We start from the raw sequence: 17,029 nt of genomic DNA on the forward strand, positions 1-17,029 counted from the left end.
AGCGTGTGTGTACATATTTTGATATTTGGATTTAATTAAAAATCAGCTGTTGATAATGTTGATTCACTATACGTAGTATACATGTACATATATTTTCTCATACATGTATGAGGAATCTATGTAATACTTTCTCAATGCAAAACTATATCGATGCATTTATAGATATTTGATAATTTACATAAATGTACTTAAATGAAATAGGGTTGTTACAACTGAAATGCGGACAAAAAGTTTGACATTAGAATTTCACCAAAAATGTTCATCCACTATACATGGGAGTCAATGATAAAATTGTGAATAATTTTGAGGTGACCCCCTTGGATTTTGCCGGTCCACTCCCGGCCATAATAACTGAACGCTCCCTAACTGCCGAGGGCTCTCTTATCTCGCCTGTGCTGAGCAAACGTGAAGCTACGAGATGGACTGAGGGGGCGCTGTGTATTGAAAGCTAAACTTTCAAAGATCAATTCGATATCTGTCAGCCTGTTTCCAGTCAGATATAGGCGCATTTGTTTGCAACCGGTGCGATTGGCTAGCTGTTCCGAAGACGTATCATCTTACGTTCCCTTTTTAACTTTTAAGTTAAAGTTAAACGGCCAAGTCATTTGATTCTGGACATCTGAAGGCGAAACACTATATTTTGATCTACGAGTACATTCCAACCCAAGGTCAAGTTCAGCCTCATCACGGTTCGTTGCATCAGGAAGTAAGTGTAGGTTCTTGAAACAACAGAGATTTTCTTTGGTTGCTCTCAACATTTCGAAAAAACTATGGTGTTGTACACAAGCACTTTAAATCTGCACCTAAGTTATTTTGGTAAATTTTGTCGAAATACTAACTACTAGTTGGTACATAGGGGCCTCAGGCTCTGATGATAATGATGATTAAACATTTAAAAATGAAGAAAATGAAAATGTATTTGGACTCAGTAAAGTTGTTGTTGTTGTTTTGTTGTTGTTATTGTTGTCGTTGTTGTTGTAGTTGATAGTATTTGCAGAAAAGGACAAATTATGCGCTGCAAAATTCAATACAGCCTCACTGTACACATGGAGGTAATTAAGCTACCACCATGCTATACACATGCGCTGCAAATTCAATACAGCCTTTATACTATATACACATGCGCTGCAAAATTCAACTTAGACTGTATTGAATTTTGCAGCGCATGTGTATATAGTATAAAGGCTATACTGAATTTTGAAGTGCATGTGTATAGCATGGTGGTAGCTTACCTCCATGTGTACAGTGAGGCTGTATTGAATTTTGCAGCGCATAATTTGTCCTTTTCTGCAAATACTTTCAACTACAACAACAACAACAAGAATAACAACAACAACAACAACTTTACTGAGTCCAAATACATTTTCATTTTTCTTCATTTTTTAAATGTTTAATCATCATCATCATCGGAGCCTGAGGCCCCTATGGTTGGTACGCTTTGGCGAGATTTTAGCAACACTACAAACTTTAGTCTTACTAATAGTATTACCTAGCCCTGCGTATCGTGCCTTGTGTTCCCGGCGTTATACGGCCTGGTTGGAGGACGTTGAACGCCGGGAACACACGGCACGGTACACAGGGCTAACTATTACCATGGATGTACATCCATCCATGGTTTGTACATCCATGCTATTACTAATACCATGGAGCTAATACTATTTAATACTTAAAGGGCCATTATTTGTAACTTTTGACCATTTTTTACCTCGGAAAATTCCATGTTGGAGGCTCATATTTGTTGCAAAATGTTGTTTTACGAAGAAACAAACATGATTAGTGATGTTATAGCCACATAAAACTGCTAATTTTTGTTCAAACGTGTTGCCCTTCCGAGCTTGTTTGTTGACGTCTGGCATGCTCAGTGTGCTGGTGAGAACGTCACCATATCTGCCAGATATGGTGACGCCGCGATCATGCGAGATGTACTAGTTCACGTTTATTGCGGGATCAAAACAACATCGCGTCGTGGATTGCCAGACATCTGGCTACGCAACGTGCTCGGACAATGGACTACGACGTAAGTACCGGGCATAAGTAATGAATATTTATTTTGAAATTGCTGTAAATGGCTTGCGCAGGTGCAGAAGAATGCCTGCGTTGCAATCCGCGTGTCAACAGAGTTTGTATTTCTGTCCGGACAAAAATTGAAATTTTCGTTGTAAAACCACATGTTATTTAGTTGTAGGGCACGTAATGTTTCCGAATAATATGCGACTCTCTGTTATTTGACAGGCTATTCAACATGAGGCAGTGATCATTTCAATCAAAACTAACGGAAAAATTGCCAGAAGATACAGCTAATGGAACTTTAATGAACATGTTCAGAGGATGGTGTGTTGGTCCCTTTAACCATGGAGCTAAAGTCCTTTTTTTAGCCCCATGCTTTAACCTGGCCATCGACAGGCACAAGGGACTGTTTACAATCTAGGTCGCCAATAACATAACTTGCAATACCATGGATGATTTCCACACACTTATGTCACAATCATACATGTATTTTCTTAACCTACCTGTTCAGATAATGGTAAAATCCACATAGACAGTGCCCTTAATAATGGAATGTCCTGATATGAAGGACCAGTGGTACAAGGCTGGCAAAAATTTAACTCAAATTTTTCTTGGTGCTCTGATATTCTAATTATTTTTCAGGAATCATCGCTGGAGGATTGCCTAGGGAAACGCATACTGTGTGACTTCACAAACCCGATTCCTGCAATATTTCTGGACTAGTTATTGAAAGTCAATTGGGAGTTAATCACCAGGGTTAACTATCGTGGACATTAGAGTACATCATACGAGTAGGAGATCAGTTCCTTGTCATACCTGGGTATATGTCAGACATGGCGTACTCGGCTGTGCCCTCAGCACCACCTTCCTATGACCCAGGCACGTGTGCTTTTCAGTTGTTTTGTCACGAGATGTTAATCACAAGACGGATATTTAGCCCCCGATGTGCCAACAGGCACAATAGGGGCCAATGTCATCACTCTGTGAGTCTGTGTGTGTGTCAGTTTGTCTGGCTGTCCATCCATCTGTATGTAGACCAAATTTGTAGAGCTCATAACTCAAACATTATTGCCCGGAACGTGACCAGCTTTCACATGAGGAATATTTGGATGATTATCTAGAAATAATTGGACTCTCACAGATGTGGCTTGAAGAATTATGAAAAAATTATATAATTATGTTTTTTCATAAATTTTAAAAAATTTCCAATATGTAACACAGATATATTTATGATAATTATTATATATGTTTGTAGGCGTAATTCAGTCAATTTGTGTTCAAATAAGCATAAAATTTGCTTATTTTTATTTTTTATCAAAGTTTTCTCAGAAACAGCTTGTCTGATTGCTAGGTCCTGATTTGGATTTTTGATTTTATTCGGATGAAATGATGAGCATATATCCAAATGATGAAAAAATTTCAATCTGTAAATATGCGGCCTAATTTTTGTCATTGTTTGTTAAAACAGATGTTTCAGAACCACTTGTGTAATAGCTTCCATATTATAGGTGACACTGTCATTGTCTTGTTTCATTGCCATAATTTTTGATGGAATGTGTAATCTGAAAGTTAGATCATGTACAGTAACTTGCTACAATCAAAACAAAACCTTCTGCGGTCGCACTTGTCAGCAAGTAGTAAACATGGTGTGTTGACAGTAGAATCTGTGAGGCATTATTTCCAAGGGGTTGGATCAGCACATATGTTTGTGAGCTTGTCCTTTGTTATCCAAACATGAAACAGTATGTTCAATTTTGTCATTATTGTGTCTTGTAGATACCATAACCAACGTTTGTTGCATGATTGTTAAAATTTCTAGGATAATGAGCAGTTGAAACAGACTTGAATCTCAAGTAAAATTGTTAAACTTTACATTTTTTCAACCAATTCAGTACCCCCGCTGTAACAAGAAAACATGTGCAGTAATCCCCTTCGATTTCGAATGAGTTATTGTGGAAAACATGCTCTTTCAAACTGCCTATCAATATCTGGACGCAGTCCCAATGATAGTTTAAAATGTCATGAGATCGTACAGTGCAAGGCAATATATTGTTGAGTGACACATGTCAAGTTCCAAATATCAGAAGCTGGAAACATAGTACCATCCAATCATAATATAATCTATAATATAGCGAGACTGACTATCTCCTACTGAACCCTGACTCTAAATTTTTACATGATCTCTTCAGTAAAATGGGCATAATCATGTGCATGCATTATGTAAATACAGTTGACATGTAATCACACAAATATTACCTACCGGTATACACAAGATTGAATAACATTGCAGATATTTAAAAATATTAAGAAAAAACCCAAGGATTAATAGAGATACATGATAAAATTTTACTTATTTGATAACATTGGAACATTCCCTTCCGCAATGATACTAGACACAGCCCCAAATGACGGGTTTTGTGGCAGACTGTTGAGTGAAAATGCACCAAGTCAACTGCTTGCTTCTGCCAAGTGTTCAGAATATGGTAGTACTTGTGAAAGGTTACCTGACAAAAATGAGGGTGTCAACCAATCAGATCACTTTATTCGTGCAATAGATATACTGGTATGGTATGATGGTGATTTTATTATAATTGTAAATATTAATGTCTCACAGTTATTTTGCTTGTTTGATCTTCTCAATACAGCAAGTATATCTAAACAAAGACTGTGCTACATTTAGTGTAGGAGACGACAGTCTGATAACTACCATGGTTTTAAATTCTCTGTATTTGTCACATTTCTAGATTGGTTACAGTCTGCTGAAGATTGCACTGATGAGTTAGAGGCAAGTGGTATTGACTTTGATATTAGTGACCTTGGTGCCCCTCCTGGCTATGAAACATTAGGCTTTTCGGGTAAGTCAAGAGTAACTATGGGTGGGGGTCTCCCCCATCACTTAGGTATCACCCATTTGGCTAGTTGGATAGGTCCAATTTTTATTTTTGATTTGATTTATTTGGCAAGTTATTAAGTATAAAGAAAAAGGAAGCATCAAAAAACCCCATTAAAAACAACATGGTTACTGAGGAGCCCCTCCAGTGGCAAAGAAACATTGGACTTAAATGATTATTGAACCCCTCCTGGCTATGAAACATATGGCTTCTCATGCAAGTCAACAAAGAGTGACTTTGGTCCGGTCCAGTCTCCCCCCCCCCCCCCCCCCCCCCCTCACCAGGCTATGACACATTGGGCTTGTATGGTAGGTCCATTAGATTATGCAGTTCTTCTTGACTATTAATTTTGGATCATCTTCTGAACCCTGTGGTAATCTATGACATATCAATGAATTTACATCTGCACAATGGTTTAAACCTCAGCTCGGTAAATTCTTACTGTGATGCCTCTGCTTGCTATGAAAAATTGAACTTCTCAGGTACATGTAAGTCAAGCGTGACTTCGGTGCACCAACCACTGCCTATAAAACATAGAATTACCTTGTGTTCTATCTAACAAAGATAAAATTACATAATTCAATTCTCTTTGAAGGGCATTTTTTAACCATTTCTGGGCGTATCTTACAGAACTACGGTATGTACCCCTATCTATAGTGGTTTAGCCCTGAAAGGGACAAAGTCAGCCATTTTTCATGAATTTTATTTGATACGAGATACTACTTATATTGTTTGACCTGTTAAAAATACTGAATGAATAGGTGGCCATGCATATATTCGACCCCAGTTTTAGACACGATACATAAAACCATCATGAAAATGAATTAATGGTCATGACCATTAATTCATTTTGCGATGTTTCATTTATTTTGTCTGAAATCGGGGTCAAATATATGCATGGTCACACATTTATTCAGTATCTTTCAGCATGCAAAACAATATAAGTAGTATCTCGTATCAAATAAAATTCATGAAAAATGGCTGACTTTGTCCCGTTAAAAAGCAACAGGTGGTCTTGTCAAGGCACCGTGAACATTATGTAAGAAAACTAAAATAATGCATCATCCAAGCAGAAACAACCTTGCCAAGGTTGGGATGAGATATTTACCTCGTCACCACTTCATCCCTGCATACAGGCTTACACTCACCATTTTAATAGAGGTTGGGCCAAACGTCAGAGGCGAAAGGGTTAAAGTGTTTTTAATAATGAATAAATCATGTAAATTTTCTCTGCATAGATACGAGTGTTCCGCCACCGTACGTTCCCCCTCGTCAGCCAGATACTGCACCTCAACACCAGTTCACAAGGTAAGCAACAATTGCAACAAAATTTGCTTCTTCTTTTCACCCCAAGGGATGTAACAAAGCAGAATAAAACCTTAGTTGCTTGCAATTTTAAAGTAAAGCATGATTTATGTAATCTAAGTTCATATGCATGATCAATATAATTTGAGATTGAAGTTGAAAAGGTATTTTTATGAGACAGATAACTTTTGTGAAAATCAGCAACTTTGTTCTTTTATATCGATCTGTTACCAAAATCTTGCCCCAGCAGGTCATAATAAGTTCATTTCAAAGATAATGTCAGTTACCGGTATACCAACACCTCTTAGTTATGATTGCATATTCAAACAAAATTTTGTGTTTTAGTTAAGGGTAGTTCTAACGTTTTATAATGTTTTCACAACACATTCTTGTTCTTCTCACCGATACTTTTTAAAAGTAAATCAACTTAGGTATATTTATGAGACTGATAACTTTAGCAAAAATCAGCAACTTTGTTCTTTTAAATAGCTGTTTTCACATATCAATAATCTTGCCCATGCAGGTCCTAACAAGTTATTTCAAAGATAATGTCTAATACCAATGGCTCTAAACAAAATTTTACATTTTATTTTAGGGTAGCTGTGACTTTTGATCATTTTTTCACAATTTTTGCTTTACATATCAAATGCACGTATTTGATTTTCTCACCTGAATACTGTTGAAACACTTAGCTTGTCAACAGAGTGTTTACACATGTAAATGCACTTATTGTTTACATGTGACTTATAGCCCTCAGCTAGAATTCATTAGTCAACAATAACAATGCAGTCAACACAGGTGCAGGCTGAGTTGACATACTGTATACTGTGTATCTCAACATGCTTTGGGAAGAGAAACAAGATAATGTGATTGACATCAAAAAGAGAAGTAAAAAACATCAAAAGTTACATCTACTGGTCCTTGAACTTGTAAATGTCAGGCAGCATCCATGATAATCAAACATATTTCACCATTTTAGTGTATTCATCAATGAGGATGAAGCTAAAGAGGCTTTGCTGTCGTATGTGACTCAGCACTGTTGCTACGGCAAAAGTGCAGCTAGAGATATGAATATTAATAACATCCTGCCATCAAATGCCTTACATGTAAGTAGAAGTCACTTTATAAGATGTTATCTATTTCCGTTTGTACAAGTGTAATCAAACTTGGAAAAGACTAAAAGGAGATCAGAATTTGAATATTCCTGGAGAATTATGATTTGATTAATGTCTTAATCTGCGAAAAGCATCAAATCAGGCATTGTTTTATTCACATCTCACAGTCAATGCTGTCTTACAAAAGGCACGCACATCGGAAAGAAACACACTTGTTCCGGAATGGCGCACAAAGTTAAGTTACCACTCTGGTAAATGTCATTTCTGTATGGCCGCCATCAGGCCCATAATTGTTGCCATGATCAAACCTGATACATCAACTGCCTTCTAATTTTCAAATTGTATGAAATTTCCTCCAGTACCAGCTTGTTACGTTTGCTGAGCACCGTACCACAAAACGTGCATTTAAGTCTTACAAAGGTAAGTTTGACGTGTTGTTCGAAAAGACAATTTCATTTCTCTGAATGCATATGTAAGATTTTTTGTTGGCATCTGTAATGTACAATTTAGTGTAGGGCCATTTATGATTTCAAGACTTGTGAAACCATAAGCTTTTGATTTGATAAAATTGCATGCTCGGCCCAATGAAGTGTTATCATCTGGGAAATAGATAAAATGGCACTGTCTATTGTGCTGGTTGCCGATATGTACAAATAGGAACTGTAAAACTCACTTTTATGTTTAAAATTATACTGCAAGAGAGGTATAGAATTAAGCTACCTTTCCACAGTATTTTGGTAATTCTCATCTTGATGGAAATAGTATGAAAAGTTTTGCTCAAACTTTCCTGAAGGAGAGTCTATCCTATTCTCTTTCATTATGAAGAATAAAATCAGGGGTCGCTCCGCAAAGTTTTGAATTAGTGAAACAAACTACCTATGAATGATCCTGATATTTGACAAAATTGATGCAAGAGTGATACATGTCCACTTCATGTTTTCACAATTTTTTTTTATGTTGGCAGCAATATTATTATTCAGACATGGGAGGACTGATGTTACATGGAAACGACTGTGTTCGTGCATTCTTCAAATTTGATTCAGAAATGCGCTGTGATCGTATGATGCATTTCATTGCTTTCTTAGAATAGCCTCCTAGCCATTGTTTACTGTGTCGTGGAGGTTGAATACAGCAGTATCAAACTGTTGTAAATTTTACATATACAGATGCTGATGATATGCCCCAGTTAAAATCTTGAATAGCATTTTATATGAATGACTCATCAACAGGTGAGAGAATTGATGGGCCTTCAAACGGTTCACCACCAGCTCCTTGGGATATTCCATGTCCACCGCGAAACTACTTTGAGAATGAAGTGAGGCATTTGGAAGTTCCGCACACACAAGAACTAAAGAAATGTCATCGTTGCAAGGGATCTGGTAGGATCACGTGCACCAAGTGCCATGGAGTTAAGAAGGTAAGTTTTCAAGCTGCAGGCTATGTCTCCGTTAACCTTAGCATCCTGTGAATTTGCAAAAGTTAACTATCAAGCATTGTCAGCTAGATACACATACTTTGAACTGCATTCCAAGGTTTGTAGTGACCTTGACTACGGATTCATGACAAACAAATCAGGTTCTTCATAAGTGGATTTTGAGAAACGATCTCAGCCTCCCCTTTGTATATTGAGCAATCTATGCACACTTTAGTAATCAAACAAAAGAATATATTTGCACAACAAAGGAATAATTATTATTATGCATTGTTATGTAAATTATCCACAATTCTGATTTCAAAGGCTGTGCAGAAAACTGATGATATATCAGAATGTGCTATGAGTGCTGTGTGGGCTCTCACTGGTTGAAAAATTTCAGTATCAGGACAGTTAGTTAGCCCTTGGACATTTACCAATCTGATATTTCCAGTGTATCACTTTGGGCTTATGGTGAACCTGTTCACCCACAATTCCCTGCAAATGGTTCCAAAATTACAATTGATAACTGTGAGTTTCGGCCGAACCATTATGGTGACAAGGTAAGTACATGTATTGGGGTTAGGTACTTGTAAGTATCCAATGGGAAAATGCCAAGGGCGTCGCTGCTGTCCTGTAAGCAGTGATTCAGTGCAATGGTAGCTCCATCAAATTCACACTCGGTGATTTTCCTCTTGTTTCTTGTCCACAGTTCTGCATCTGCTGACATGCCCAAATTATAAATTGATTGAGAGAAACAGGAGTTAATGGTAAACCCTGTTTCCTGTTGTTCAACCATTGTTTTGATTCACTCACAGGTAAAATGTGATGTTTGTAATGGCAATGGGATAGACCGTCGTTCCAAACGAAGGTGTTCTGCTTGTGATGGCAAGAAAAGGCGGAGGTATTTGAGTACATATTTTTTGGTTGTTTTTTTCATATCAACACATAAATGCATTTGATCTTACTCATTGGTCTAAAACAGTGAATTCAAAACTATATACAGACACAGGCAAAGTACCATACTTGCTGTAGCAGGACATTATATGAAACATTTTGGCTCTCAACCATTGCTCGGGGCAGTTAAAAAATTTTGCACCACTTTGGTTTTCAATGTCAATACTAAGTTTCTTGTTTTACTCCCCAAAGTGTGTTTAGACATACACAGTATTTAGCTTGTCACCTCAGCCTTTAGATGTGTAGAGTGGATCGTTATTGTTGACAAGTGAATTCTGGTCCGTAAGATCATTGGAAAAATACAAGAGAATTTAGTTTTAAGGTGTGGCTCAATGCAGCATTTGAATACAAAGTGACCACATAGTGCAGAGTAGAGTAATCGTGGTAAACGTCATCACTAATTATCGATATGGTCCATACTTGTATTTTTAGGTGTGAAAAGTGTAACATGAGCGGCAGGATAGTGTGTGTCATATGTCATAGTGTCGGCAAGGTGAAGTGGTTTGTCAAATTGACGGTTATCTTGTAAGTAGAAGTTTTGATTTTATGCTTGTCACGGGGTGGCAATGCCAGTCACATGTTTCTGTGATCCCTTGCAAAATTACAATGCCTGTTCTGGAATTAAGGTAGTATGTGCCTCAAAAGAGAGACTTTTGCTCCAATTTTCCACCATGAAACTTTCAGCCATTCTTTTCCCAAATCAAAAACAAACATCGCGTTGCCATGCAAAATTTGGTACTAAAGAAACAAATTACCCAAAATTACCATTGTTTCAAATTCAAAATGGCCACCATTGCTGTGTTAATGCTCTGGGGAAAAAATTCAAAAGATTAAGACAGTGAAAATTGTTCTTACTCCAAGAGCTTTAAAATGAGCCCCCACAAGAGGTAGATCAGACAAGAATTGTAAGAATTTGACTGTCCGGATATCTGTCACAGAGGTGAATACTACCTTAAAACAAATTAATATCTTGTAATGTGAAATCTCTAGTGTTATTCAACCAGGAATGAAGGTCAGAAAAACTTATTGCAGTGGCACAAATGAACTTGAAAATGTCAACAGCATTGCTCTTTACCTTAATTTAACCTTTGAAACCTGACCCTCCCATGATCTATATGACATCACCCAGGGATTATGGAAGGATTTTCAGTCTGAATGATAAAACTGTTCAGTAATTTTGAACTTTTTCTTTCAGCCAAAATTCTATTGGTGAAGACATTGTGGAACATACTGATTTTCCCAAAGATTTAATCAAGGGAGCTGAAGGATCTATTATATTCGATGAGACCCAAGACATGGTAAGGAAAACTAACATAATCGTTTTCATCTTCTTTCGTGAAGGTTTTCTAGATTCTTGAAATGTAGCACTGGTCATTTTAGAAAGTTTTTGGCCGAGAGGATTAGAAAAATGTCATATAGCAGTAATGGTGGCTTTACAAAGTTCACACTCAATGCCTGTGTTATTGCAAAGTGTTTTGTTTTGATTTCTTGTTAATGTATTGCATTCTATACGGCTCTTTAGCAGCACCTGTCAATAATATTGTATTGATTTGGCTGATAAGGACTAGTACTATTATGCCATTGGAACATCTACATCCAGCTTGTTACAGTATTTTCACAGCTGTCCAAGCCTTTGCTTCTTATCACTATTTTCTGTTTCACTTGTACAATGTAGGTTTATCCAGTCACTGAATACCCGGATCAGGAACTGAATAATATTTCAACAAGGCTGGTCAGGTTACATTTTGATACATCTCAGAGGAATAATAAAAGGATTCACAAACAGGTATGCAAATATCAATGGACTATTTACTGCAGCAAGAATGGTATGATTGAAATCAAATCAAGCTTATTTATTAATTGTTCATTTATTTATCTGTTCATTCTTTCTTTCCTGACTGCCTCCTTCCCCCTCCCCTGTGTATCTATTTATTTATCTTTCCATTCTTCCTTGCCTCCCTCCCTCCTTCACCCCCCCACCCCCACCCCTGTAAAGAATGAGAATCAGTACAGGCGAAGTATCCATACAAATATTCTTACAGGTGTAACCCATTGACTTGATTAGAGAAATGATGAGAGTGCAGTGTCAAGGTAGCTGACAGACAGTTTGACTGTCAGTTGAAAGAGATTATGTTGCATCAAACAAGACAAAACAAAATAAATGAATCAATAAAAATACTGTAGTGTACTGTTATTCACTGTGGCTTTGGAGTTTAATGCTTAAGTTTTTGCAGGGTGGCCACAACTATTCTTGTTTTTTTTCATCAAAATGGCAATAATTAATTTCCAAGAGCACACATGATTACCCATGAGGGCCAGGAAACCCAAATGGTTTGACACTTCATCTGTTTCCAGGACGAATGCCTTACAAGTGCTTTACTTGTCACCAGAAACAATTTGCTGTATGTCCACAGTGGGCAATTTAACCGTACAATCTTTCGATCACACTGAAGTTAATCCACTTGCCTTTACCCTTTGCCCCCCAATTCCCGATGAACAGATCCACACTCACAGTTGATAACAAAGGTTTGGACGAAACCATGGTGTGGAAAAGGTTGACTTCACTGTATTACTGGCATTTGACCATGTGAACGCTGATATACATGTACATACCTACACGTGTATCAAGAGACTTGTCTGGCAAGTTAACGCACATACGTGTACATACCTACACTCTGTATGCATTAACTTGCCAGATATGTCTCTTGATTCATAAGTAGGTATGTACATGTATATCAGCGTTTACATGGCCACCATGAATCAAGAGACTTGTTGGCAAGTTAATGCATACAGAGTGTAGTGAGGTTGCTTTTATCAGCACAGCATAGCCTCCTTATGTGAAAATCTGTGATTGACCGCTTTAAAGGTATACAGTCACCTGCAATCTAAATATACCCATATATGGTCAAAGGGGCATTCCTTGTATTCAAAATGCCCATGTGAGGGCGTTGTTTTTAAAAAGCGGTCACCCGCTTAAAATCTGTGATTGGTCAGATTTTCTCTTTCCATGGTAACTGTGGCAAAATTGGAACAGGTGACAGTATACCTTTAAATATACAAGACCAAATTCCTTAAACGACTTTTATATAATACAAGAACAAACAATTCACATCTTCTTTCCTTGTTTTGTATCTTGTCTTTTCGCAGAGGCACATGATTAGGGCGGTACCGGTCTCTGAGGTACACTGGACTTGGCAGACCCATGGAAGCAGATTCTGGGTGTACGGACAAGAGAAAAAAGTCCATATCCAAGGTTATCCTCAGAAATACTGTTATGGCTGTGTTATACTGTGAAGCAGTGAGCAAAACATCATTTTTACACCGAAGCCGGTGTCAGTGTTTCTGGCAATGTGCCAGTGTTTCTGGCAATGTGCAGCAACTCAGAAAGTTACATCTGATTGGTAGAAATCTAAATAAGAACGGTGAGTTTCCGCCGACCATAGACCTCTGAGAAAACATTTGTCGAGAATCTACATGTTTGAGTGAACCAATTGGCTGAAAGTGTCCAAGCCGCTGCACAGTAGCCCCAATGTTGAAGGTGATATAGTATATGATTTGAATTGTTTTGTAAAAGTTGCCAAGGGTACCTGTTATATCAACAAGCAACAAAGAGCTTTACCAGTTGTGATGATATGATTTGTGAATCAAGCAGGCACCGATCGAAGTGCAGGTTAATGATTGCATGTTATCACAAGTAAGCTTTTTTGCGACAGTACTTTACTTAAATTTTGTTGGGTCTAAACCTGGTGTAGCCCAAAAAAATTACACCTACATTAAAATCATTAGAGGGACATCGGCGAAACTGAGCCACATTCATAGAAGACCAGGAGCCACAAAGTGAAACAACCTTGCTCGCCAAGGGTGTTTTTGTGGGCAGAGACTCTCTGTCAAAACAACCCTTGGTGGAATGGGCTTAGAAATAAATCATCTAATTGACAGTGCTATTGTACAGCTACAAATGGCCTGTAGCAAGCCTATCATGTAACTCGTTCCTACTGCACTTTACACTTCAAACTGACAACACCTGTGATTGACCTTGAGAAACATAGCACTGGCAGTTTCTTCCACCAATAATTTGACTAACAATCAAAGGAAGTTGCCAAACTACTTTTATATGATAGGAGAATGATGTCAATATTACAAGCATAACTCTTGGGGGCAACGTGTCTGAATAAGCCAATGGAAACTGCTCACTACTAAGTCACATACTGTATGAATATACAGCCAAGGTCAGAGCACGATTCGATCCAGCAGTGCTTTGCCTTGTATCCAAAGATCACGAAACAGTGATGATTAACAAGAAACATGTGTGTTGTATCACAAAGCAAGATAAACGCAATATTAGAAGTTGTCTTTGTGTAGCTACATTTTTATGTCCTGGGAAAATTTATAGCAGTGGCTGTGATTGGTCCGCACGATTCAAAGTTTGGATCGGGATGCTTCAGACATTATCTTGAACGTTCACAGAGGGGTTAGTTAGGAAGACTATGCTATGCTGACCTAACCAGCCATGCAGACTGGATGATGAAAGTGAAACTACATAAAAATTACTATTAAATATATGTTTAACAGCTTGAAGAATGTTGAATACATTAACAACCCTGCACAGATGGGATTATAACAAAGATGAGATAACTGTAAACTTTGTGTCCAACTCAGTAATTGATAACACTTTCTAAGGATGCAGTTTTTTGAAGGATATTTACATTTGCTTGTAAGGTACTTATATACTTGATGAGAGAATCATTTTATAGATTCGCAAATGTACAAGAGAACTCGAAGTATATTTTACAGCAGACATGGTCAAGGATTCTTTATGAACTCACTGCTCTTATGCGTGATGTTGACTTTATCAAGCCATCCACCAATGGTGTCCACAGATGGTCGGTCAGCAAGAGCTTATATAGTGGATAAGTGACTTATACCCTAGCAGGGAGTGAGGCTGACACTGAATAAATAATATACATGGTGCACGAAGAGTTCAAGGCAAAATAAAGGCTGTTGGTTTGCAGTGTTGGGATAGCATTTCCGTTCACTGATAGGCCATCAGATGTGCTACTGTAAGAGGCTTTTGAATGCCTCCATTAGGATGGACTATCTTTCTTATTCATGTATCTTTATGAAGTCTACCTTTTATAAAATCTCTGATTCACTGTTGTAAAAAGTATTGCTTTTTTCAGTGGTCTCAAAATTTGCTGCTATGGCAATGTGCGCATTTGCCGTATGTTGAAATCGTACGTAATGATACTGAAAAACTTGTCCATTGCAGTTGCAGGTACATTTATGTGTTCAGCAGTACTGCCGTTGCCCTCACTCCAGTCAAAATGAACTATGTCTGTATGATGTTCGTGCATGTATGGTACCAAAGTAAGCTTTCATGAATCCCATGATTGACTCTGTACTTATATTGGTAGACATAATGAGGTGCAGCCAATAAAGTGTGTGTATTATACAATGTAAGCTGAGATGCTCAAATCATGCCTCGATCAAATGGTGAAGATAGTTGCCAGAATTGTCCATTGCTTGTTCAATTGTGCCTGGTATGGCATCACCACTCACTATTCACTGAGTGAGGCAGCATTGTAGCTTTATCTCAATATTGACCATAGAGGGCGCACCAAGCAGACGGTCCGGCTTGAGAACTATGATCATAGGTAAATTAACTCTCGGTCCCTCTACAGGGACTTTGGTGTACCAGTATCAATCAACTCTCGCTCCGCGTTTGTTTGTTGGTATATGCATGTATGTTTATTGCTCATTTATGATTATTTCCATATACAATAAAGAACCAATGAGTTTCATATCTATTCATGTTCGTCAATAAAGAACTTTTTGTGCGTTTGTTTGTTCACACATACAGTCAATAAATGATATTCTAAAAAAAGTTTCTAATACTATCCCACATATATGAAATAAAGCATACCCCGCCTTTGCCATGAGTAAGCATTGGTGTGTCCACCACTCTGAAAACTCGGCCTTTCCAATACTGAGTTGTCTTTATTGTGTATGGCAATAATCAAACAAAGGTAATGAACAAACACGCATAAACAAACAAACAGGGAGCCAGAGTTCCCTGTGCCCCCACCATCTTCTGTTGACGCTGTTTTACTGGTATGATATTGTCAGTGTAATGGGCGTTAAAAGATGGGGTGATTTCGATTTTAGGAACCGTTTCTCAGTTGAACCTTCTAGTCGTTTTGTGATGCATGCAATAATAAACAGCATGTGCATACCATTCGGTGGTATTTGTTCATGTCTAAAATAAACATGTTAGGGCAAAGCGCAAACTAGTTGGCGTTAGTTCTGTCCTTCTGAGGGTGGGGTATGTACATTTTAAATGCTGGTTGAAGGAAAATCACTGTAGTAACAAGTTAATTTTTTTGCTGTCTACCTCAAAATGGCAACTGAAGTCTCGTCGTAAAATTCTTACAACTCTAGTTTGGCGCGTCGGTGACAGAGATCCACTCGGCAGCTTCCGTGTCTACGCTGAGTAATGCTGAGCTAGAGCCGTGATCGTTATTTCAAATTTGAGATATTTATCTCCAGGTCAGAGAAGAAAAAAAGAAAATTGTTATTTGCGAACTTTATGACTAGGTCACACTTAAAATGTAGAAATAAATATTTTTACATCTCATACCAAATAGTATTCATACATCCTACTGTACACTTTCGCTAAATCGTGATTGTCACACGCTGTTAAAGGGACAAAGTCGCCCGTTTCTTCATGAATTTTGTTTGATACGAGATACTACTTATATTGTTTGACATGTTGAAAGATACTGAATGAAAGGGTGACCATGCATATATACGACCCCGATTTTAGACAGGATAAAGAAACCATGGTGAAAATGAATTAATGGTCATGACCATTAATTCATTTTCACCATGGTTTCTTTATCGTGTCTAAAACCGGGGTCGAATATATGCATGGTCACCCATTCATTCAGTATCTTTCAACATGTCAAACGATATAAGTAGTATCTCGTATCATACAAATTCATGAAAAAATGGGCGACTTTGTCCCTTTAATGGTTCAGGGCTAGGTTGAACTTTTGTCACACTATTGACATTTTTGGAACAACAAGTAATTGAACAAATGGGCCGTACGAAACTCAAACGAGCACGCAATGCATGTGTGTATTGGTATTGTTCACGATGTTTGCTCAGACGCCCACTTGGATTCAAATTTAGAAATACTGGACTTCGGTACCGCTTACCTTTTGACCTGATCATTTTATCGTGTTTGTTGTGTTATTTCATCTGTCAACTTTCAATGCATACCTTGAGAATTATAACAGAGGCCATTTTGCGTTGGTTCCCTCTGGTTGTGAAGGTAAGTGTTT

General features: G+C 37.8%; 2 protein-coding genes across 2 annotated transcripts in view; both read left to right on the top strand.

Annotated features, from left to right (window-relative positions):
* Nucleotides 1-480: 480 nt before the first annotated feature.
* On the top strand, nucleotides 481-16,232 carry LOC139135555 (protein SSUH2 homolog). The gene is made up of 12 exons (XM_070703002.1): nucleotides 481-706; nucleotides 2,650-2,886; nucleotides 4,752-4,862; nucleotides 6,137-6,206; nucleotides 7,183-7,309; nucleotides 7,678-7,738; nucleotides 8,548-8,735; nucleotides 9,548-9,633; nucleotides 10,119-10,211; nucleotides 10,882-10,984; nucleotides 11,362-11,472; nucleotides 12,834-16,232. Exons 2-12 carry the CDS (start codon nucleotides 2,832-2,834, stop codon nucleotides 12,978-12,980), a joined length of 1,152 nt encoding a protein of 383 aa, XP_070559103.1. The 5' UTR covers nucleotides 481-706; nucleotides 2,650-2,831; the 3' UTR covers nucleotides 12,981-16,232.
* A 666-nt stretch (nucleotides 16,233-16,898) lies between these two features.
* The window catches only part of LOC139135556 (leucine-rich repeat serine/threonine-protein kinase 2-like), a 58,736-nt gene continuing 58,605 nt past the window's right edge, over nucleotides 16,899-17,029 (top strand). Inside the window, exon 1 of the mRNA XM_070703003.1 lies at nucleotides 16,899-17,019. The gene's annotated coding sequence lies outside the window, so the exon portion shown is untranslated. The remainder of the gene's footprint in view (nucleotides 17,020-17,029) is intronic.

Source organism: Ptychodera flava, chromosome 6 (assembly GCF_041260155.1).
Source record: "Ptychodera flava strain L36383 chromosome 6, AS_Pfla_20210202, whole genome shotgun sequence".
Lineage (NCBI taxonomy): Eukaryota > Metazoa > Hemichordata > Enteropneusta > Ptychoderidae > Ptychodera > Ptychodera flava.

Excerpts from the sequence above, each read along its gene's own strand:
- LOC139135555 (XM_070703002.1), top strand. The coding sequence starts at position 2,832 with ATGTCAGACATGGCGTACTCGGCTGTGCCCTCAGCACCACCTTCCTAT. Across the intron at positions 2,887-4,751 it reads ACCACCTTCCTATGACCCAG|ATTGGTTACAGTCTGCTGAA; the intron begins GCACGTGTGCTT and ends TCACATTTCTAG. Across the intron at positions 9,634-10,118 it reads GATGGCAAGAAAAGGCGGAG|GTGTGAAAAGTGTAACATGA; the intron begins GTATTTGAGTAC and ends TTGTATTTTTAG.